At 43.9% G+C, this 22,781-nt stretch overlaps 1 protein-coding gene across 1 annotated transcript in view; it reads left to right on the top strand.

Annotated features, from left to right (window-relative positions):
• Window positions 1-22,781, top strand: part of LOC146858424 (multidrug and toxin extrusion protein 1-like) — a 332,280-nt gene that overhangs the window by 190,072 nt on the left and 119,427 nt on the right. Inside the window, exon 14 of the mRNA XM_085646918.1 lies at window positions 948-1,017. Coding sequence (XP_085503044.1) covers window positions 948-1,017 — 70 coding nt within the window. The remainder of the gene's footprint in view (window positions 1-947; window positions 1,018-22,781) is intronic.

Genomic DNA, 22,781 nt, shown 5'->3' on the forward strand with positions numbered 1-22,781 from the left:
GCTGCAACACCATAATTTACTACCTAAAGAGCTGTTGCTATTCCAGAAAGTTATGATCCCATTTTTCTTTTTTTTAAATCTGCTTTTATTTGTTTTTTTGTGAGATTCAGAAACAACCACTTCTCAATGAACTGCTAAGCAGTAGCATGCAAGCTAGGCAATGAATTAGGTGATACAGCCACAAAGACATCTTAATGATGAGTAAGAGGTAAAAGGGCACTTTGCAGCTACCTGCTTATGTGTCTACTTAAATAACTGGGATGCTGCCCCTGAACAAGTGGAAGGAAATGACTGTTCAGACCCAAAGCTATGCAAGACCTACCAAGGACACTTGGGTAAGACCAGGGCGAGGCTCCTTCTGTTGTGCGGTCGGCTGTGTGGGTTTGGGCTAGCAGGTAGAGACCGTGGGCCAGAAGGTTGAGCGGCAATAGCTATGGGAAGATTGAGGAAGCTACCGAGCACAGGCACAAATCCCTAAATGAATTAACTGGTATTAACCCAGTGCCACCTGGGGGTTTAGGGGGAAGAGGAGAGGAGCGGGAGGGGGAGAGAGAGGGTATGTGTGTGCATTGCTGTAGGCCTTATTGGGCTCACTGGGGTAAATCGTCATTTCGAGTAAGTTGTTGGAAGTACTCAAGTCCCAAAATCGCTGAAACTGGTTGCTTACGAAGGGGCCTCTTCCCTCGGCCCTCCCCTATTTCCGCAGCGACCTGTGCCAGGTAGCCACCGTTGTTTGCGCATTCTCACTCCCCTGAATCCTGAAACACTAATAAGGGTTATGATTCAGTCAACAGGTATGGCAGTATCCGTATTTCATTCATTATTTCATTTATTCAGTCACTGGTTCATTGTACTTAATTATATTATGCATTCTTCAATTTCTTTTTACAGTTACACATCTTTGTAGCTTGCTTAGCGCTGACAGCTTTTTGTTTTCTTTTGAACAGAGCAATACGTGATTTGTCTGCGCGAACACTATCAGTATATATCGTCTTTCACATCTTTGAGTCCATGGCTGTAAGTATTGCAATTTACTCTCAGTCAATCAATCAATCAATCATGTGTTTGTTAAAGCGCGACTACTCACCCATGAGGGTCTCCAGGGGCTGGGGGGAGAAAGGGGCTGCAGGTTCCAGTCCATCAAGGAGGGGGTCTGTCGAAGAGCCAGGTTTTGAGGTTTCTTGCGAAGATGGGGAGCGATGTTGTCTGTCTGAGGTGGAGCGGGAGGGCGTTACAGGCTCTGGCCGCGAGGAAGGAGAAGGAGTGGCCTCCCGATCTGGTCTTTCTGGTGTGGGGGACCATGGTGTAGGAGAGCTGGACTGATCGTAGGGTCCTTTGGGGTGCGTGGAATTTGAGTCGGCAGTTCAGGCATGCTGGTCTGGTGTCATGGAGTGCCTTGTGTGTGTGGGTGAGAATCTTGAAAGTGATTCTAGCCTCCAAGGGGAGCCAGTGGAGTGTGTGCAGGTGCTGGAAGATGTGGCAGTGTCTTGGCAGGTTGAAGACCAGTCTTGCAGTGGCGTTCTGGATGTTTTGTAGCTGGCAGGTGAGGTTTTTGTTTATTCCGGCGTATAGTGCATTGCCATAGTCGAGTCTGCTGGTAACGAGGGCATGAGTGACGGTCTTTTTGTGCTCGTGGGGGATCCATTTGAATGTCTTACGTAGGAGGCGGAGGGTGTTGAAGCAGGAGGATGAAACGGAGTAGCTCTGGAGGTCAATTTTCAGCTCGGAGTCCAGGATGATTGCAAGGTTGCGTGCCTGGTCCGTGGGGGTGGGTGGGCTTCCGAGGGCGGGGGGCCACCTGGTGTCGTTCCAGGCAACGGGGTTTGGGCCCAAGATGAGTACTTCTGTTTTGTTGGTGTTCAGTTGTAGACAGCTGCTTTTCATTCATTTGGCGACGGCTTCCATGCCTTCTTGAAAGTTGTGTCTGGTGGTGTTGGGTTCGTTGGATGAGGAGAGCATGACTCGGGTGTCGTCTGCGTACGACACAATATTGAGTCCGTAGGTTCTGATGATGGGAGCGAGCGGAGCCATGAAGAAGTTGAAGAGCATGGGGCTGAGGCAGGACCCCTCGGGGACTCCGCAGGTGGTAGGTGTAGGATCCGAGAGGAATGGGGGAAGTTTGACCCACTGCATTTTGCCAGAGGAAGGAGTGGATACAGTCGAGGGCCTTGTCCCGGGTTCCTGCTTTGTGTAGTCTGCATATTAGGGTACGGTAAGAGACTGTGTCGAACACCGCTGAGAGGTCACGGAGGATGAGGGCTACTGTTTCTTCTCTGTCCATTAGGGAGTGGATGTCGTCTGTTGCGGCGAGGAGGGCGGTTTCTGTGCTGTGGTTTTTTCTGAAGCTGGACTGGGAGGAGTCGAGGATGTTGTGGTCTTCGATGAAGGTGGCGAGTTGGCTGTTGATGACTTTGGCGATGACTTTTGCTGGGAACGGGAGCAGGGAGATGGGTCTGTAGTTCTGGAGGTCAGTGGGGTTCGCCGAGGGCTTCTTTGGGAGGGGGTTGATCTCGGCGTGTTTCCAGTCGTCGGGTAATGAGGCCTTCGCTCTAATTTAGTGATTAATTACTCAAGGACGATTAACACCTAAGTGACACCCAAGTGACATGCATACGTAGAATAATATACGAAAATACTTGCTATTCAGGCATAGGGTGAATTAGTATTCCTAATTTCAGAGTCTGTTGAATCAGTTCACTTGAATCTTTGAGTTCCAGATTATAGTAGACAAGCTTATTTATTGTTCTTATATGTGTATCTCCAGGACATAGCCATTACTTTGTTTAAAAGGTTTTCACTGTTACTATTTGTTTTTTTTTAAATTCAAACTTTTTAATAGCGTTCGCAAAGCAATTGTAGTAGTTCCCACCAGTGCTATGTAGTGATCAGATCCTGCATCATCAACACCAATCCCATCCTTTACCCATCACCTATCACAACTAACATTCCCTGCTCCTCACTGCTGATCACTCTCATCTCAAAACCAACATCCAGCGGCACATTTATCAAAGGGTTGCACCGCCCTTGTGCCATGCAACGGGGCTCAAGAGTAAGGCAACTCTTAAGTCAGATTTAAGTCATGCAAGGCCACCTTGCGTGGTCCAAGTTGATTGGTAAATCCAGAGTAATGAAATGGTGCGCAAATTCCTGCATTGCGTTACTCTACCCCAGAAAGGCGTTCCATGGGTGGAACATGGGCATTCCCACTCACCACCCATGGATTTTGCCACAATCCCAGACTTGCCATTACTAGTAAACCTGGGGATGTGTCAAAATGCTACGCATTTCCTGGGGAGGAGTAACGAGGAATTTTTTTTGTATTTCACCTCATTTGTTCCTCTTTCTATGTTTGCTGCATTCTGCAGCACACATAGAAAGAGGAAAATGCCTCAGGGGATTGTTTTTGTACAGGGTTTCCTTTCCTGCACAAAAACAATCCTGCTTAGAAAAGTTTCTTCTTGCTTGCTGTCATCCACTCAACTAATGTAATGCTAGAGTTTGTCAGGACTCTCATGTAGTTTTAGCATCCCTTAAGAGAGTGGCAAGATGAAAATTGCCCTGGAGAATAAGATCTACTCAGTGGCACTGGATCTTGGACTCTTTCGAACGACCCATAAGAAACTGGTGGAGAGAGTGGATAAGACGGAGCGAGTCTTGGGGGATTTTGGGCCCCAGCTAAAGGGTGGTGACAAAGCAATCTGTGCTCTCTCACAAAAGGTCGCCCAGCTGTGGGAAAAGGAATGGAATTGTTCCTGGATGACTGGCTCATAAAGGAAGTATTTAGGGGCAAGGCAATAGTAGCGTGGTTACTTAATTTTTGCGACCGTGACCATATGCTACATGTGGCACGCGCTCACAGGCCTTGGTGGATGGAAAATGCTATTATGAACATCTATCCCGACTACACCACCGCTGTCCATAAACAACGAGAAATATTCCAACGAGTAAGGTGGCACCTCCACACACTGAATCTTAAATATGCTTTATTTTTTCCATCAAAACTGCACTTGTGCACAGGTGGAGAGACACTTTTCCCACACAGCCTGGGATGCCTGGAAGTGGCTGGGGCAGAGGGATACTTTCGCCAGGACCAAGGAGTGCAACCTGCAGAGGAGGATTGGCAGAGGCAGAGATCGAGACAGTAGCCCCGACAAGAACCCAGGCAGAGACCGAATGGGCCAAAGTTGTGGCGGACACCCAACAGCTTCAATCCTGGGTTTAGGGCAACAAATGGGAAGCTTTGTTGAAAGACCCAAAGAGAATGCCAGTGACTCGGATGGAGGAGTTTAAGAGAAGACTTGGAGGAGAACGACGGACTGGTGGTCTCTCCAATGATGGCAGATACAATCATCTGAGGTCAGTGATGGCTCAGGCAGCTGATGGAAGACTGCTGAGGACCTCCAAAAGCACAGAGATGGTAGGTTATTAAGATAACAGTGGTAACAATCCAAGGGGGTCAGACCACAACCACCGCCTCTCCTTCCACACTCCCACCAGACAGCTCTGCTTTGCCCATCAGGCCCTTGGCACCATCCCACGGACCCGCAGAACCACTGGAGGAAGATCCTTCTCTTACCTTGCTCCAAAGACCTGGATTTCTCTGCTTCTGCACCTCAGGCAATCAACATCACTGCCTCAATTCAGGAAGGACCTCAAGGCCTGGCTCTGCGACTGAACCACAGATCTCCACCCCCCAGCACCTTGAGACCCTTACCGGTGAGTAGTTGTGCTTTACAAGAACACTCATTGATCAAGACCCACCTGCCCCTTTTCCCATTTTGGACACAGATTCCTGAGCAGGGACTTGTAAGTGAAATACGCAAGGTTGTTATTGTTGTGGGGGCAGCTACAGACACCTCGAGCATTGGAGAGGTGGGTAGTTTTGAATCAGCCATGGGAGGAGGTTGGGTAGGGGAGTTAAAGTATCTAGGGAACTGTTAAAGGAGCAATGAGGCACCACAAAAACCAACAGATAGGAGCCCAGACTGAACAACTCAGACAATGGCCACACATCACCTAGCAAACCCTGGCCTCGTCCTTAAGGTGTTAAGCTCGAACATGAATGGCCTGGGATGCAAACTGAAGAGGGGGGTAATTTGGAAGTACCTGGCAGGACAGAACCCAGATTACATTCTCCTTCAGGAGACCCATCTTGCGGGGTGCACTTGTAGAATACTGCAACACAGTAGGTGTAGTACATGTGGGCTACTCGCTGGGTTTAAGAGGGCTGGGCATACTGGCTCGCTGCTTGCTCCCCCTAAGGATGACTCACACATGGGTGGACAAGATGGGTTGTCAGACCATGGTGAGTGGTCAGTGGAACGGGCTGAACCTGATTCTGGCCACTTTGTACTCCCCCTGCATCCTACAGATGATGGGGTTAAACAAAATAGCAGAGTTGGCTAGCATAGGTGCCAGAATCACTCCTGCGGATCAGGTGGACCTCAATCTCACACACCATCATGACAGAGACAGAATGACAAAATAGTGGGAAAGACCAAGGCGGGATCTACGCCTGGCTCCCTTTCTGGACACCATTGGACTAGTGGACCTCTGGCAAGAGGAACACCAGGGGATCTGAGAGTACACTACTGACTGTACTCCTACAGACAGATACTCAGGGGTCAAGGGAGGAGTGGAAGTTAGACCCCTGGTATCCCATGGCCTGGGAAACTAGAAAACTGGTGGTGGAGCTCATGACCCAATATTTTCGGGAAAACTCAGGAACTGTAGACTTGGAGGTCACACTATAGGAAGCATACAAGACTGTCATGACGGGATGCCTTATTACATTCATCTAAGGCAAACGTAAAGAGAGGGATAACGAGATGGTAGCGCTTGAGTCGCAGTTGGCATGATGGAAGGCCCATAATGTGCACAACCCCAACCCGGATTTAGCAGGCCAGATTGAGATGGGGAGGGAAGAGCTGCGACACCTGCTCCATTAGGAAGCAAGGGCTATCTACAGGGAAAGCAAGGTAAGCTATATGATGTAGGGAACAAGGCAGAGAGGCTACTACTGCAGCTTGCCAGGAAGGAAGAAGGCCAACAATGGATAGCAGAAATCAAGGGGGAATCAGGGACCAGGGCAGTGACCCCGGGGAACATAGCACAAGGCTTTGTGGCACATTTGGAGAACTTCTACTGGGTTAGAGGGTAGGGATGACCTACGGGTCCGTAAAGACTTTGTGGCTGTGATGCTGGTGCCCATGCTTCAGGGAGAACTGAATAAATCTTGGGATCCCAGTTGGAAAGATGATGTGTCTTGATACGCTGACGACATACTCCTCTACCTTGCTGACCCAGATCAATCAGTCCCGAGGGTACTAGAAACCCTAGATGTGTTTGGTTCCTTCTCAGGACTATGAATGAACTGCAATAAATCCATTGTGTTCCCGCAATCAGGCACACTGACAGTCACGGTCTAGCAATATTGTCTGATGTGGCAACCTATGGGGTTTAAATTCCTGGTTATATCTATAACAAAAGATCGAGACCTATTTTTGGTAGAAAACCTGGGGAGAAACTTGTACTTATATAAAAGCTTGGCAGAACTTTGGAAGAAGCTACCCCTCTTACTCATGGGTAGAGCTACAAAATAGTCTACCTCCCAAAGTTTCTGTATGTTTTACAGAAGACTCCATTCCCTTTACCCAATTGACTGTTCAGGTCGGGGGCAACAGTCATGAGGGGCGTAGTCTGGGGAGATGGGACCCCAAGAATAGCATGGACATCCCTTACGAGGAAACCCTTCGATGGAGTAATAGCTCTCCACAACCTCCAAATATATAACTGGAGGGCCTCTTGCATACGATCAATGATTGTGCTTCCCTTCTCAACAGGAACCCTCCGTGATGGCAGATGGGAGGGCGTTAGACCTGGAAGGGTATGTCTGGTGTTTATAGGATAACAGGGGCCTAACTCGACTACCGGCACCAGCAGTGGCAGTGGTCTGTCCTGGCAATATGCTACCATCGCCTTGGGATGGAGGGGCAGATTAACATTAGAAACCCCCGCCACGGGCCGCCGACCGAATGCGAGGGTTACGGACTATGGACGGCCATGCAAAATGAGACATGATAGGGATATCCAAGGCAGGGGACATTTGGAGGGGGCAAGCGGTGATACCATACCCAGAGCTCCAAGACCAATACAGATTCTCCTGGGGGTAACTCATGTGGTACGAACACCTATGTCACCTTCCCTGAACACATATGGAGTCCCAGAGGGAGAGCCTGAATTAATCACCCCTGAAGTACAGAGTGCTGGAGGTCCCCCTGACCAGCCACGCAGTGTATTGAATATACTCTGCCCTTCTACAGTAGCAACCCCCCACTAGATTGCCATCAGGAGTAATGGGAGGGAGAGCTGAATAGGTTGGAAGATAATGAATGGAGGGAATAAGTACCTCCGAGAGGCAGCTATTTAAGCCGGATTTCAATTGATACAACTGAAATTTCTCATTACGGCCTATTATACCCGATCAAGACTGTTCAAAATGGAAAAGACAGACTCAGACAGATGTTTGAGAAACTGTAGAGAAACGGGAACCCTACTCCACACCGAATGGGAATGCCCCCACCTCTGGAGGTACTGTAGGGGAATAGGAAAGCGACTTTTGGAGGTACAGGACTGCACAATAGAAATGACCCCCCAAATGACAGCCGTGGGCAAATGGACCGACCAGTCCCTAGACAGATATACCCTATTCTTCGTAATACGGTATTGATGATAGCCAAGTGGGATGTCATCAGAATGTGGAGGAATAGTGAGGTCCCAAAGCAGAGGAGCTGGGAGGTCAATGTACACTGGTGCATGTGCTGCAGATCGGAGCATATAAATTCTCCCTACTTCCACGGACAGAGTAATTCCACAGTCATACGCACATACACTCATCATACGCTAGGGCCCATCACACTAACATTCATTCTATTACTCTATCCACACTAAATATACGAGAGAAATCCTAAACAATCTGCATCTAAGGCGAGGTCAATGCAACCTTAAAGATTTGTCTTGAGTCATGATTTTAAAACATAGGAAATACATTCGGAACTCAATAAATGACAAAGAAATAACCACCCGACACGGTTATTCAAACAAAAGGGTTATTTATCTAAATTAGTTCAAATGAAAGTCAATCAATAGCAAAACCATTATTCTCATAGTTACCTATTCTAGCTAAATGTCATAAATGGGTCAGGACAGGTCTCTCAGTAAAGTCTCCCGAGTCGCCGTCCTCTCAATCAGCGTCGATCCTCTCGAGCATAGGTTCAGGAAGAAGTGGCCTTAGACCCTCTCTAGTCTAACAATATTTATAGCGAAACTTACAAGTTAAAAGTAACAAACAAAATCTAAACGTCCGTTGAGCCATTGAGCAGAGCTAGCAGGAAAGGATGTTGATTCGCAACATTTAGAAAACCTCCGCTCTCGAAAATCTCAAAAATAAAGACACGGAAGAAGGAAGCTCAAACTAAAAAATGATACATCCATGAATGCTCTTCCTCGGAATCATATTGAAGCCACCGCAAGTTTATCAGAGTTCATTGTGGCTTTATTCTTCTCCAAGGGCAATTGGCAGCAAGCCTGGAGCTGCTGTCCTCACGGAAACTTTTAATACAGTCAGAGGCCGAGGTCAGGTGGTTTCCAACCATATTCAGCGAGGCCTCTCGTCGTACTTTGACTACTCAAATGCAGGCTGTAAATATTGGCCATCTTGGATTAGGCCAAAACGGACCATCTTAATTAAAAGAAACACAAAACAACGTTACCACATCATAATGATTATACAATGTTAATTCCCACTAATACCCTTATGTGTATGTAATTATCTAGCCATCTGCAACACAAAGAAGCATTAAAGCACGTTATTTTAAAGCGCAAACACATAACAAAATTGCACTTTAACCACACATATTTAATTAATTTGCTCACCAACTTAGTTCATGTATTAATAAGCAACATAAATGCATTCCCACGTGTAATTCTTTCATTAGTAAAGTTGGTTAATCAGAAACTTCAACAAAATTAATAATTAATAATTAATTATCAGTAAATTTAATTATGACATATAAACATAAACTGGAGTTTAAATTTCAATAAATTTTCAATAGAAAACCCTGCTCCAGCAATCCCCCCTTTGGTGATATATTATTAACACAAAAAACCAACCCAAAAAAAAAATTTTGTCCCCATCTTTTAGGAGAAATTCAAATGTCTTTTCGTTTCGAACAACATAAACATGTTACACACCAGTCTCTCTTTCATCCTCTACTCTCGATTCTAGATACACACTCTCCCTAAATTTCTCTAATTCAATTTCTTGTGGGTCTCTCTTTGACCTCTTTTGTTTCTTTTCAATATTTTCTCTTATTATTCTCTTTTTCCCTCCCCTGTTTTTACAACACAAACACCCTAATCTTAGTATCAATAAAGCAACAATTACACATGTCAAAGGAAATAATATCTTACCAATAATGGTACTACCTATCTTAGCAATAAAACTCTTAACAGCAAGTAGCTTATTAGCCATTTTAGTCCAGATACTTTCAGCTTCCAGTGGTACTAATTCTTCATGCAAATCAGTAATATTTTTGATATAGACCTTTAGATCTTTGCTTTCGTCAGGAATGTAAGTGCAACAATGTTGAACTTTCAGCATTCCACAAACTCCACCCTCTTTGGCCAATAGAATATCAAGGGCAAGTCGATTTTGCATAGACATGGCACGTACGGCAATCATCTCCGTATTTACCAAAAGAAACCCTCCAGCGGTACTTGTCGATAAGCGATCCACCACTGTTGACAGTTTCTGAATCCCATAGGCATTTAAAGAAATTCCCACTGCTGGAATTAAAGCTCCAAAAATATCACCTACAATTTCTGACCAAGTTTCTCTCTTAAAGCGTGTTAGTAGATTAATTTGTTCTGCATCTTCTATCTTATCTATATGAAAAATCTTTGGAAAGACCAGGCCAACATAACACGTGCCATACCAATGGTCAGGCAACCTGTAATAAGCCTTATTCCCACAAATATAATACACTCCCGGGAAAACTGGATCTTCTCCTCCCTTGAATCCCCATCCTGTTGCAATAAAGTATGTATCATGACACTCACTAGTCCCAACAAAATACCTATCATATTGGGATTTCCTTCTGGTAATGCATAGTTTACCCTTCTGTGGTGCATCTAAAGCCAAAGTTGGACTGGCCCCATTCCTCAACTCCTTTCCCATCTCAATATCTCATATTGTCTCACTCACTTTATATTTCCCTGCCTTTTCATGCATGCTCACTCTCCTTTTCTCTACCATGTCTAGGAAAGCCTTTTCTTCTTCTTTCAAACTGCAAGTTAAATTGTTTCTAAAAATGTAATCTAATGTTAATTCTTCTGTCTCAATAAAAATCTCACCAAAAATGTTAGCTTCTTTAGCTGGATTCAGCTTTCTATTCATAGGCAATTGCCCAAAAATGTTATCTTTGTTAGACATTTCATAATCTATTTTCCCTAACAAATAAAAAACACTACTTAACACACTACATGAAATCCCATACGTAGCTGGTAAATGGTGATAAGTAACACCCTCTGAAACGGATGCAGGCAATTGCATACAAACGTAGCAATCCCTAACTTCCATTGCCTTTACGTATTCGTACAACAACTTTGAAAACACATTGCTAGAAAAATCATTAATTGACCTATCTGTATGTATGTAAACGTTACTAATTCTAGTCGGAACTACTTTCTGTGAACTCTTCTCTATGTTAGTCACATTTTCAGTATGTATTCCAAAAGTGTCTATTGTAACTCTAAAAGTAACTAGTAAAGCAAGTACACCCCATAGTAGCATTAATAGTCCTGTACAGCAGCAGCACATTCTACACCATCTTTTCAAGAAGGCACATCTACTTTGATTATTTTCTGTGTTAGCCATTTTACTACTTTGGCAGTGTCTCTTGAATTAGCCTCTACTACTCTACTCCACTACTGAATTTCTAGAACCCTAGATTATTTCAAACAGCTAATTTTAGTTTTTCTTCTTTTCACTCTTCTCCAAGTGACTCCTTTAGTTCACTCAATTTGGATTTTCATCACTTTTCACTTCTTCTTCAGCAACATCAAATTGTATCAGATCTTCAACATCCTGTGCATCTGACTCTTCTCCAATGTCAGTCAAGATAACTTTCAGGATTCCAACAGTTTTCTCCTCAACCACTTCTCGTAAGGTCCCCTCTGGATTTCCTTGACTTTCTGCCTCTTCTTCTTCAGACAGTGCCACATACGTCCATTCCGGTGACCTATACTTCTGGTTAGGTTTTCTAATTCTCTTGATCTCTTCTGGCTCTTTTGAGACCTTTTGTTTTTCACCCTTTAGCTTGATTTTGACTGGACACCTCGTTCACCTGTTCAGCTTTTGATGAATTTGCTCGTATCAGTCTGTACCTTAGTCTCTTTATTCTGTTAGGCCAAAGATCTCCTCTTACAACCCTTTTTGGTCTCACTTCTTTATTATTTCTTTCTCCGATCCAAGTTCTCTTTCTCAGAACTCGACCCTCTGATTTCTCATTCTCACTCTCATCTGATTCTGTTTTATTTGCCTCTGATCCATGAACAATTTTCTCTTGCTCCACAGACTTTCTCTCCACCAATTGAGATTTCCCTATTTCTGTCCCTCCTCGGGTCTCCGACACGCAATCTTCTTGCTGTCTACTTGTCCCTTCACCTAGCTTATCAAGAGTGTTCCCTACACCTCCTCGGGGGTCTTCCGCAAACTGTCCCTCTCTATCTTTTTCTGACCCTACTTCTTCAGGATTAATCTCAAGTGGATTTTCAATCTCTTCATCTGACTCAGGTGTAGTCTCGGTGGAATTGTTCTTTTCTCCTCTTTCTTCTCCACTGCTTGTTGGAACTTCAGGCACTCTTACAGAATCCGATCTCTCCTCTGAGACCCTCAATGTTTCTCCTGAAGTCTCTCTCGGAAAGAAAAAAGAATCACCTGACTCTCTTTCTCCTTCCCCCCTTTCAGGATTCTTTTTTCTTCTCACTGGTTCAGTTTCTGCATCATCACTGGAATCTGACTCTTCAAAATACTCTTTACCAGTCCCATCCTTTGGATTTGGAACTCTCAGAGTATGACTCGCATGAACCCAGTTCTTCACACCAGCACACTTTACTGCAGTTGTCGTAGTCAGAATAACTTGTCTTGGCCTTCCCCACCTTGGAACCAAGCAATTTCTTCTTCTGTGCACTTTTATCCTCACCCAGTCCCCTGGACTCAGATCATGGGCTTGCTTCTTTTCAAGTGTGGTGGCGTCTTCTCCAACCTGGTGAAACACAGAATGAACTGCGTCAGCCAGGCCTTTACAGTAATCCAAAATCATGTCATCAGTTATTGTCATCAACTTGTTGACAGGCACGAAAGCATGTCTCATCGCACGTCCCATCAATATTTCATGTGGACTCAACCCTGTGGTTCTATCTGGAGTAGACCTAATAGTCATTAGCACTAGAGGCAAGACATCAGGCCATTTCATTCCAGTGGCTAAACACATCTTACCAATTCTGTTTTTGATTGTGCCATTCATCTGTTTAACAACACCAGAAGCCTCTGGTCTGTATGCACAATGTAACTTCTGCTGTATGCTCAATGCTTCACAAATTAAACCCATGAGCTCATTGTAGAAGTGTCCACCTCTGTCTGACTCAATTGTCACTGGGAACCCGTACCTAGGAATCAACTCTCTTAACAGCAATTTTGCCATTGTTATTCCATCATTTCTCCTAGTCGGATAGGCCTCCACCCATCTTGAAAACAAACAGACTACCACTAGAACATACCTCAACCTATTCACTTGGGGCATTTCAATGAAATCTATTTGCATTCTGGTAAAAGGACCTCCTTCTCTGCCTATTGTCCCTAGACTCACCACTGTCTTTTTCCCAGTATTGAACTGCTGACAAATCAAACATCTCTGACAGATGCTCTCTGCAATCAGCCTGGCCTTTGCATTATACCAGGTTTGCTTAAAGGACCTAATCATAGCGTCCCTCCCCAGATGTCCCTGGCCATGATACATTCTTGCCATTGTTGATAGCATCGAGTTAGGCATGACTGGTCTTCCATCTCTATAGATCCAAACATGATCTGTCTCTCTTGGGGCACAACCTGCCTTGATCCAATCTCTCATTTCCTCATCTCCTGCTTCATCCTGCAACTGTTTCACTTCATCCCACGTTTCCAGAACATTAGTAAACATTACAGAACAAAAAGACATCTCCCTTTCTCGTCCCCTGTTAATCGAATGATTGTTCTTTGCACAATACTGTGCTATGTCATTTGCAAAACGATTACCAAGAGTAACAAAATCATCTCCTTGTCCATGAGCAGCACATTTTACAACTGCTAGTTCTTTAGGCAGCTGTATCGCCTCAAGCAACTTCCCAATCACTTCAGCATTCTTTATCGGAGTTCCACTCGACGTCAAGAAACCTCTCTGTAGCCAAAGTTGGCCAAAATCATGAACCACTCCAAATCCATACTGACTATCAGTCATCACAGTCACTCTCAAATTCTTCCCAATCTTGCAAGCTTTCATCAATGCCACCAATTCAGCTACTTGAGCAGATCTAACTCCCTTCAAAGGCGAAGCTTCCATAACTTCTGAAACCTTGCACACTGCATATGCTGCACTCAGCACACCATCATCAGTTCTCAGACATGATCCATCCACAAACAGCACATGATCACTCTCAGGTAGTGGCAAATCTCTTATGTCTGGTCTGGGTTTTGTGCAGTAATCAAGCACATCCAAACAATCATGATCAACATCATCTCCCACATTCACATTTTCAGCATCTGGCAACAGAGTTGCTGGATTCACATTCACACATCTTTCAAGAGTCACATTTTATGCTCCCAGAATGATTTTTTCATATTTAGTCAGTCGACTATGTGACATATATTGAGTTCTGCTTCTTGTCAAAAGAATTGCCACATCATGAGGTACGAATACCCTTACAGGATATCCCATTATTATACCCTCACTCTGTTCCAAGCTTCTGCATGTAGCAGCTACTGCTTTCAGGCAACCTGGCAAACCCACAGCTACGGGGTCAAGTGTTGATGAGAAGTACGCAATTGGCCTCCCCAGTTGTCCATGTTTCTGGATTAACACTGAAAGTGCACATCCATTTCTTTCACTGCAGTACAACTCAAACTCCTTCTCATAATCTGGCATTCCCAAAGCAGGAGCTTCACACATTCTGCTCTTCAATTCTTCAAATGCTGCCATTTGTTCTGCATTCAGTTCCAATGGGTCTCTCACCTCACTTTTAGTCAATTTAATCAGTGGCTTTGCTATCAGGGAAAAATTACTTATCCACTGACGACAATAACCCACCATCCCCAGAAACATCCTCACTTCTCTCTGGGTCATTGGGGCTCTCATTCCTCTGATAATTTTGATCCTGTCATCAGTCACCCTTCTCAGACCTTTTTCAATATTGTGTCCAAGATAATGCACCTCTTTCTTGCAAAATTGCAATTTGGCTGGAGATACCTTTAACCCTCCATCTGCCAGATGATTCAGTAAAGCTATGGTATCTACTTCACAAGTTTCACGTGTCTTCGATGCCACCAATAGGTCATCGATATACTGCACTAGTACTGAGCTTTCAGGCATGATCAAACTCTCCAATGATTTCTTCAGTAACTGATTAAATATCGAAGGACTCTCTGTATACCCCTGTGGATACGACACCATGCCAAAATACGCTGTCCAAACCGAAATGCAAAAATTGGCTGGCTGTCATGATGCAATGGAATTGAAAAGAAAGCATGACACAAATCAATTACTGTGTACCATTCAGCATCATGAGGAATCTGATACAAAATCACTGACGGATTTGGCACAATGGGACAACATGCCACCACAATTTTGTTAACCTTTCTCAAATCTTGCACAATCCTGAACTTTCCATTGGGTTTCTTCAGCCCCATTATTGGTGAATTACACGGGCTACTCAGTAACTCTCTCAAAACACCCTGTTGAATCATCTTGTCAATTATAGGGGTTATTCCCTCAAACATCTTCTCCAGTAAAATCCCAAACTGCTGTTTTCACTGTGTGTCTTAACTCTTGAGGCAAATCATCTGGATTAAACACAGCATATGTTCCAACAATCTCACTTTCTCTATTATCTAGAGTCATCCTGTACAGAACATCCTCATCTGGTGTCTCAAAAGCTATTCCATCCGGAGTACAAAAAATTGTGCAATTCATCTTACACAATAAGTCCCTACCTAACAAGTTCACTGGACTAGTGTCACAAACTACAAATCTGTGCATGTCTGAAAATTTCCCTATTCTTACCCTTACTGGTTCGGTAAAACGAGTTTTAATCTGTGTATTTGCTACACCAACCACTTGGATTGCTTCGTCCGAGAGAGGAAGATTTCTTATATCTGCTGACCTGACAGTTGATCTTGTCGCTCCTGTATCTACTAAAAAAGTAACACTTTCCCCATTTATTTTCCCATCTACAAATGGTCCTGCCTGGTCTATTTCTAGAGTTGCACCAAGTATGCACTCTTCCTCCTCTCTTCGGCACCGTCAATAGTCCCCTTCAGACTCACTCCCTTCATTCTTTAGCCAGTACTGCTGTACCGGGTTAGTACGTCTCGGTTTGTTTACCTGCTCATCATTGTAGAATCCCGAGTCCTGGTTATACTTCTGGGACCCTCTATTCTGCGGCAAGGGCGGTTTTGGCTCTTGACTCTGCTGTCTGACAACCTTCTGCTGTTGCTGTTGATGATTACACCCCTCGTTCTGCACCTGTTGATTCAATGATTTATTCTCATTACTCACTAATGGTGGATTGGTACACTCGGATCTCCAATGCCCCAATTGTCCACAGTTGTGACACGGGAACTTCTTCTTGGCCTCTTCTAAATTCCCCTTTCCTTTTCCTGTACCGTATCTAGGCCTATTTCCTGGATTATTTGCCTGTTCCACCAGCTGTGCTTCTTGTCTCTCTGCAACTTTCACCTGTGCCCACATTGCTTTTTCTTTCAGCTTTCTCTGTTTTGCCTCATTTTCATCACTGAAGTACTTTGCATGTCTCAAGATTTCATCAATCTTTTTACTCTGCCAATCAACTGTGTGCTCACGAATCCTTTCACTTATTTCAGGTCTCAAGCCATATACAAACCTGTATACAAAATGACTCAAATCCTTATCACCCAGGTGTTCATCTCCACTAAACTGTTTAAAAGCCAGTATCAGCCTTTCATAAAAAGCATGAACTGATTCTTTCGCTTCCTGATGTGTTCGATCTATCTTAACCCAGTCTGTCTCTTTCGGGGGTACCTTATTTTTCAGGAACACAATAACCTGTTCATACTTCCTCATAACTTCCGGATCTGGAGCTCCTGTTTTCGGGTCTCTTGGATACTCCTTAGCAGGCCAATCTACAATTATTTTACACTCCGCCCACAAGTCTGCTGGAACAATTATATCAAACAGACTATTCAGATCAATCCACAGCACCTTTGACAATTTCACAAACCTGTCTACCTGCCTATACCACTCGACGGGCTTTTCTCTCAGTCGAGGGAAATCATTCGTAAATGATAAAATATCCTGTCTAGTCCATGGGACATGTACATATCCTCCTCCAGGAATCTCTCTCATAGGATAAGCATCCACTGTTTTTTCCTTTTCTCGGGAGAATTTACTGAGAGACCTGTCCTGACCCATTTATGACATTTAGCTAGAATAGGTAACTATGAGAATAATGGTTTTGCTATTGATTGACTTTCATTTGAACTAATTTAGATAAATAACCCTTTTGTTTGAATAACAGTGTCGGGTGGTTATTTCTTTGTTATTTATTGAGTTCCGCTTTGAAAAAGGGTGTACATGGCATGTGGCTGTCCAAAGAAATTTGATAAAGTATGGGTGCCACGGCAACAAGCCATGCAGGACATGTCCTGCGGGAGGGTTGTGGTGAGAGGCCTGGGGTAAGCCCTGCTGGCATCCAAGATATATAGTCAATACCATATGCAGGGGTTCTCTGGGAAGTCTGTTCCTACGCACTGAGCTTTCCACAGTAAGATTGATACCTCGGTCGGGTGATTGCATAATATGGTAAGTTTTATTGCCTCAAATTCTTTGTGCTTTGTTGCGGCAGGGTGGTCGCACTCCACCTGTTTGTATAAAATCCATAAAGAGATTTTTTTTTTAAAAGGGAGAGCTGCAAGAGTTCCTGTCACAAAAAATGTGAAGTTCGGGTAAAGAAGGATATCAAGTGCATGCTTTCTGTGGTCCACTTGACGGGATCATAGACCTTAGTTGGGAGGCTAATGATTGACCACTCACCAGGATTAAGATCTGTATTTTGTTAAGATTTATCTGTAGCCAAGCTTTTTCCTGTTATTTCTTTAAATTATCATCGGCAAATACTCAAAGTTTGTAGGTATCAATGATCAACAATGGTGAGAAAGGACACCCATGACAGGTTTCTTGGTGTATGCTACTGATGTTTCAGTCCCATCAATTTACCCTGAACCTGGCCTGGGAGTGTCATAATTGGTTGATTTACACTCAAAAAGTGGTCCCCAACTTCAAAATATCTCATAGCGTCCCTTATATTGACACAATTCTCTGTATCAAACATTTTCTCAGCATACAGGGTCAGGAATACAGTATCTCTTCCACCTCCTAGCTATGTCTATCAGGTGGAGGACCGTCTGGTCCAGGTGGATCATGTAGGGCATTATCTCCGGCTATTCGGCTAACTAAGATTGTTGTACAAATGTTAACATTGGTATTCAATAATGAAATTGGGCGATAGGTAGCAGACTGCTGGTTTTCAGCAAGATTGTTGCTTCTGTTATTGAGTGAGTAACCTTTAGGAACGTATTGAAGACATTAAAGGCGTCCATCATTACTGGTAGTAGCTGGGGTATGAATGTTTCATAAAAGGTGGGGAGAATCCATCTGGCTCTGGAACATTGGTTACTTCCAGGCTGATGATTGCCCTTAATACTTCCTCTTTTGTTATTGGCTCATCCAGGTGCTCCACTTCCTGTTCGAGAACCTGTCAACACCAGCTAGGGTGTTATTAGAATTGTGTTTATACAGCTCCAGGTAGAAGGCATGAAACTTTCAACTTACCCTCTTGTTATGTCTGTCTATGTCCTGGATGTCTCCACTGTACCAACAGGCCTGCCGTACTCAAGTATGCTCACCAGAAGTGTGGCAAATTTGTTTACCCCTCATGGAAGTGTGCCTTAGTCTAGTTACCAAATAGTTGGTCCTGTCATTCTTTTAGGAGCGTGTCTGTTCTCTCAGCACAGTCAATATTCTCCAGTGTGTCTTGAAGGGATTAAATTTATATTTCCCTTCCAATTCTCTCAGTGCATGTATTAGTTATTCAAGCCCCAGATACCTCATACCCGTAAGTTGTAATAGGTGTCTGTAACAAGAGGTAGTCTATTATCGCATATGGCTGGTGTGCAGCTGAGTGAGAAAAATCTATAGCTATTGGGCGATGATTCTACTACAGGTCCACCAGCCCCAGCTCTTAGAGAAAAGCCTTAGGCACTATTGAACTTCAGGATCACCATGCCTTAGGCACTATTGAACTTCAGGATCACCATCTATTCGCTACTGGGCCCTAACCCATATGGAGATCCTCACCAGGCAAATACCTGACTTAGTTAATTTATGGTCCCCTCCCTTTTGGCTGTGTCAGGGAGGCACCATCTTGGCCTTCCTGTGTGGCCTCCATCTTCTAGCAAGCGTGGTCCCACAATCAGACCTTCACCACCGTGCTAATTCTGCAGGGTGTTTGCACCCTGTAGGTTGTCTATACCGTACTGCGTGGGCATACCCCCAGCACTAGACATCTGCCATCTTGCGTGCTCCACTAAGCACCCTTCAAAATGACACAGTTAAATTAAAGAAACACACCAGACCTTTAATGAAATAACTAATTAACAAATGTTGCCAACGTTTCTTTATTCCTGCAGCCTTTATAAAGCTCACAAAAGTTTAGATATATCCAAATATTTAGCACTGAATGCACAATGGGCCCTATTCTTGGCAAACAAATGGAAAAATGTGAGCGGAGAGTTATGCTTCCTGGCCACATATTTCCATATTCTTTCGATTCACTACCATTCTCAAAAGCACGTCTGGAGAGTTGCACTAGAGGAATGTCATATGACAATTTGTGTAGGCTCCTATTCACCTTTGAGGAGTTTGCGAAGTGGAGCCCCTTGTACAAATACACCCACTTTTATTTCTCCATGGAATAAAGCACTCTGTCTACATCTGAACCAAATGTTGGGAATATTTGCTACCATGACAGTCTTGGAAGGAGAGTTACTCTAGCACTCGGTTGGAATAACTCCGACTATTTTAAAGGTAGGAAAGGGTCAGATCTGAATTTAGGAACTACCAAAAACGTAGGTGTTTGTGGGCATTCCTAAACTTCCAGTGCGAACTACAGTTTAGAACACACATTTCACACCCCTTGATTGATTTACAAATTCAGGTATCTCTGCACTCATGGCAGAGATGTTAACACCAAATGTTTGTCTTTTAGGAATCCATTTGTGGATTTCTGGCTGATATAAAGAAGTTAATTTGGTCCTAAATTAAGATCGTGCCCATTGTGAACAGTATCATATTTAAACACAGGCCTTAAACTTTGCACCCCCAAGTCTACAAAAGATGGGTTAATTAGGATGATATGGATGTCAATGCGCTAATTAAGTAGCCCTGTTCTTCATGATCACTCCATTGGCAAGTAACCCCCGGTAATTTTTCATTTACACCATGATAAGCTATAAAGGACTCGATGGATGAAATTTCCAAAAAGTGGGTCCAAATTGTCCACCAAATTCTTGCGAATGGAAAGGAATTTTGCAAGCTGACGTATGTATTAATAGGTCGGTTCATAAAATTCCGAATCACAGTGGGCTGCAATCCAACCAATCTCATCAATATTCATGAGCTAGGCTGTAAATTGCAACTTAACACAATTGGGGACATTTTATATATATACATTTTTTTTTTTGCAGCCCATTTTCATTAAAGGAAAGAGAGTTGCATTCAAAAAGAAAAACATTTTGTTTTTTTTTGTTTGTTTGAGATTTGGAACTGGTCCCGTGGACCACTAACTACTCGCCACCTAATTTTGTTCTAACATTCACAAAAGGGAAATGGTCCCAATGGGCCCCTTTTCATTTGCTAAATGGTTCACATTTCCTTTGAGGTTTTAGTAAGATTTCAAAGTTTTGCGACTGGATTTTGCAATTTGGAGGGAACACCCTAAATATGTATGCCCCTTTCAAATTGCGATTCGCTATGTTTGTCTAATTTTATTTTGCGATTTGGTAGCATGTTAACCAATCTGAAAATGAGCTTAGTACATAACAAAAAGCTATTTTGCAGTCATAAACCATGTGATTTTGTGAATCACAGGCTTTGCAACTGCAAAATGCTTTGAACATCAACCCTAAAGTGATCAAAATATGATTCAACGTTCAATTGAGTCTTCAATGTACTGATGATTTCATCACTGCCTGATAAAATGAACACTCAATATGAGATTTTCCAATAAGAAATTTAATGTTCTCAAAATAAATCAGGTTTATTTTTTACTGTGGTTTTTGTCAACATAGATTTTAACTGTTTTAACCTATGTATACCATTGAATGTTTAATAGGCTTTAAATGTTTTCAGCCTAACCATACACTAGGAGCCGCCACCGACCCCTGCCTGCCGCACATCTTCCACAGAGCTGCCTCCGCCATAGCGCCCAAACTACGATTTACAATCAACTTCACCCTCAAAACAGGCACGTTCCCCGATGACTAGAAACTAGCAGAAGTCAAACTTCTCCTCAAGAAGTCCTCCGCAGAACTGACGGACCTCAAGAACTACAGACCCATCTCTCTCCTCCCCTTCACAGCCAAAGTCACTGAAAAGATCGTCAACAACCAGCCCATGAACTTCGTAGAATCCAACTCAATCTTCAACACTTCCCAATCTGAATTCTGTAGCAACCACAGCACCGAGACCACCCTCCTAGCTGCCACGGACAACATCCGCACTCTCCTCGACCAAGGTCACATGGCAGCCCTCATTCTACTATACCTCTCAGCAGCCTGCGCCACCGTCTCCCACCGCACACAAGCCGCCAGACTCCACAATGCTGGCATACAGGGAACTGCCCTAGACTGGATCCACTTCATCCTCACCAGCCAAACTCAAAATCAGACTCCCACCCTTCCTTTCCAAACCCACAGAGATCAGCTGTGGGATACCCCAAGGATCCTCACTTAGCCCTACACTCTTCAACATCTACATGGTCCCCTCGCTACCATCATCAGAAAACATGGACTCAGCATAGTATCCTACGTCGACGATACTCAGCTCATCCTCTCCCTCACCAAGGAACCCGATATCACCAGGCACAGTTTCCAGGACTGAATGAAGGATGTCTCATCCTCAATGAGCAGCAGCTGCCTGAAGCTCAACTCTGAGAAAACGGAAGTCCTCATCCTCAGATCCACCCCGTCTTAGTGGGACAACACCTGGTAGCCCACCGCCCTCGGCAACCCTCCCACACCCACGGACTACGCTCATAACCTCGGCATGATACTCAACTCCGCCCTCACCATGAACCGACAGATCAACGCTGTATCTTCCACTTGCTGCAATACCCTCTGCATTCTCCAGCAAGACCTTCAAATGGATCCCTCTCAAATCCAGAAAGACCGACAAACACGCACTGAATCAACAAATCTCTACACCTCAAACTCCAGACCATCCAGAATGCAACAGCCAGACTCGTCCTCGGCATCCCACATTACTCAGCACCTACAAGACCTCCACTGGCTCCCCATCAAGAGTGACTTTAAAGCTGCTCACTCATGCCTACAAATCCCTCCACAACACCGGATCCCAATACCTAAACAAAAGAATCTCCTTCTACGCATCCAAGAGAAACCTACGCTCCGCTGACCTCGCCCTGGCTGAAATCCCTTGCATCTGCTGAGCCAGAACAGGCTGAAGAGCCTTCACGTACATCCCGGCCAAGACCTGGAACAAACTACCCCTCAGCATCCGATGAACTGCCACACTGAAAGCATTCAGGAAGAGCCTCAAGACCTGGCTCTTCGGATGAGACAGTCCTGCTCAAAACCCCCCATTCCTCCAGCGCTTAGAGAACCTCACGGGTGAGTAGTGCGCTTCAAAAATCCCTGATTGATTGATTGATTTTTAAATCATCTGTCAAGGGTATAAATATAGGAAATTCATGATGGGCATCAATAAGCACAAGAGAAAATGACTTATGATGGGTATTATTTATATGGAAATTTAATGCTGGCCATTGCTAGTTCATGAATACATTATAGTACACAAATTATGCCAGATCAAATAAACACAATTCATGCTGAACATACTCTTGTATCTCCGAATATCAACAGCAAATATATTGTGAAGAAATGTATATATAGGTAAGTAAAGGTTTTACTATTCCCACATCCACAGCTTTGTAGCTTGAGATACACATAGGGGAAAAGCAATATATGTGAAGTTAAATATTTGTCAATATTCTTGCAACTTGCTGTTTTTGTAGCACTTAATTTGGGAGTCGCTACACTAAACATACATCAACATACCCAATGAGGGACATAAAGAATGGTGGCAAAAGTATTGTCTTTGAGGGAAACAGGGAGACGAAGTGGAGAGGCAGTTAAG

This window comes from Triturus cristatus, chromosome 3_2 (genome assembly GCF_964204655.1).
Source record: "Triturus cristatus chromosome 3_2, aTriCri1.1, whole genome shotgun sequence".
Taxonomy (NCBI): Eukaryota; Metazoa; Chordata; class Amphibia; order Caudata; family Salamandridae; genus Triturus; species Triturus cristatus.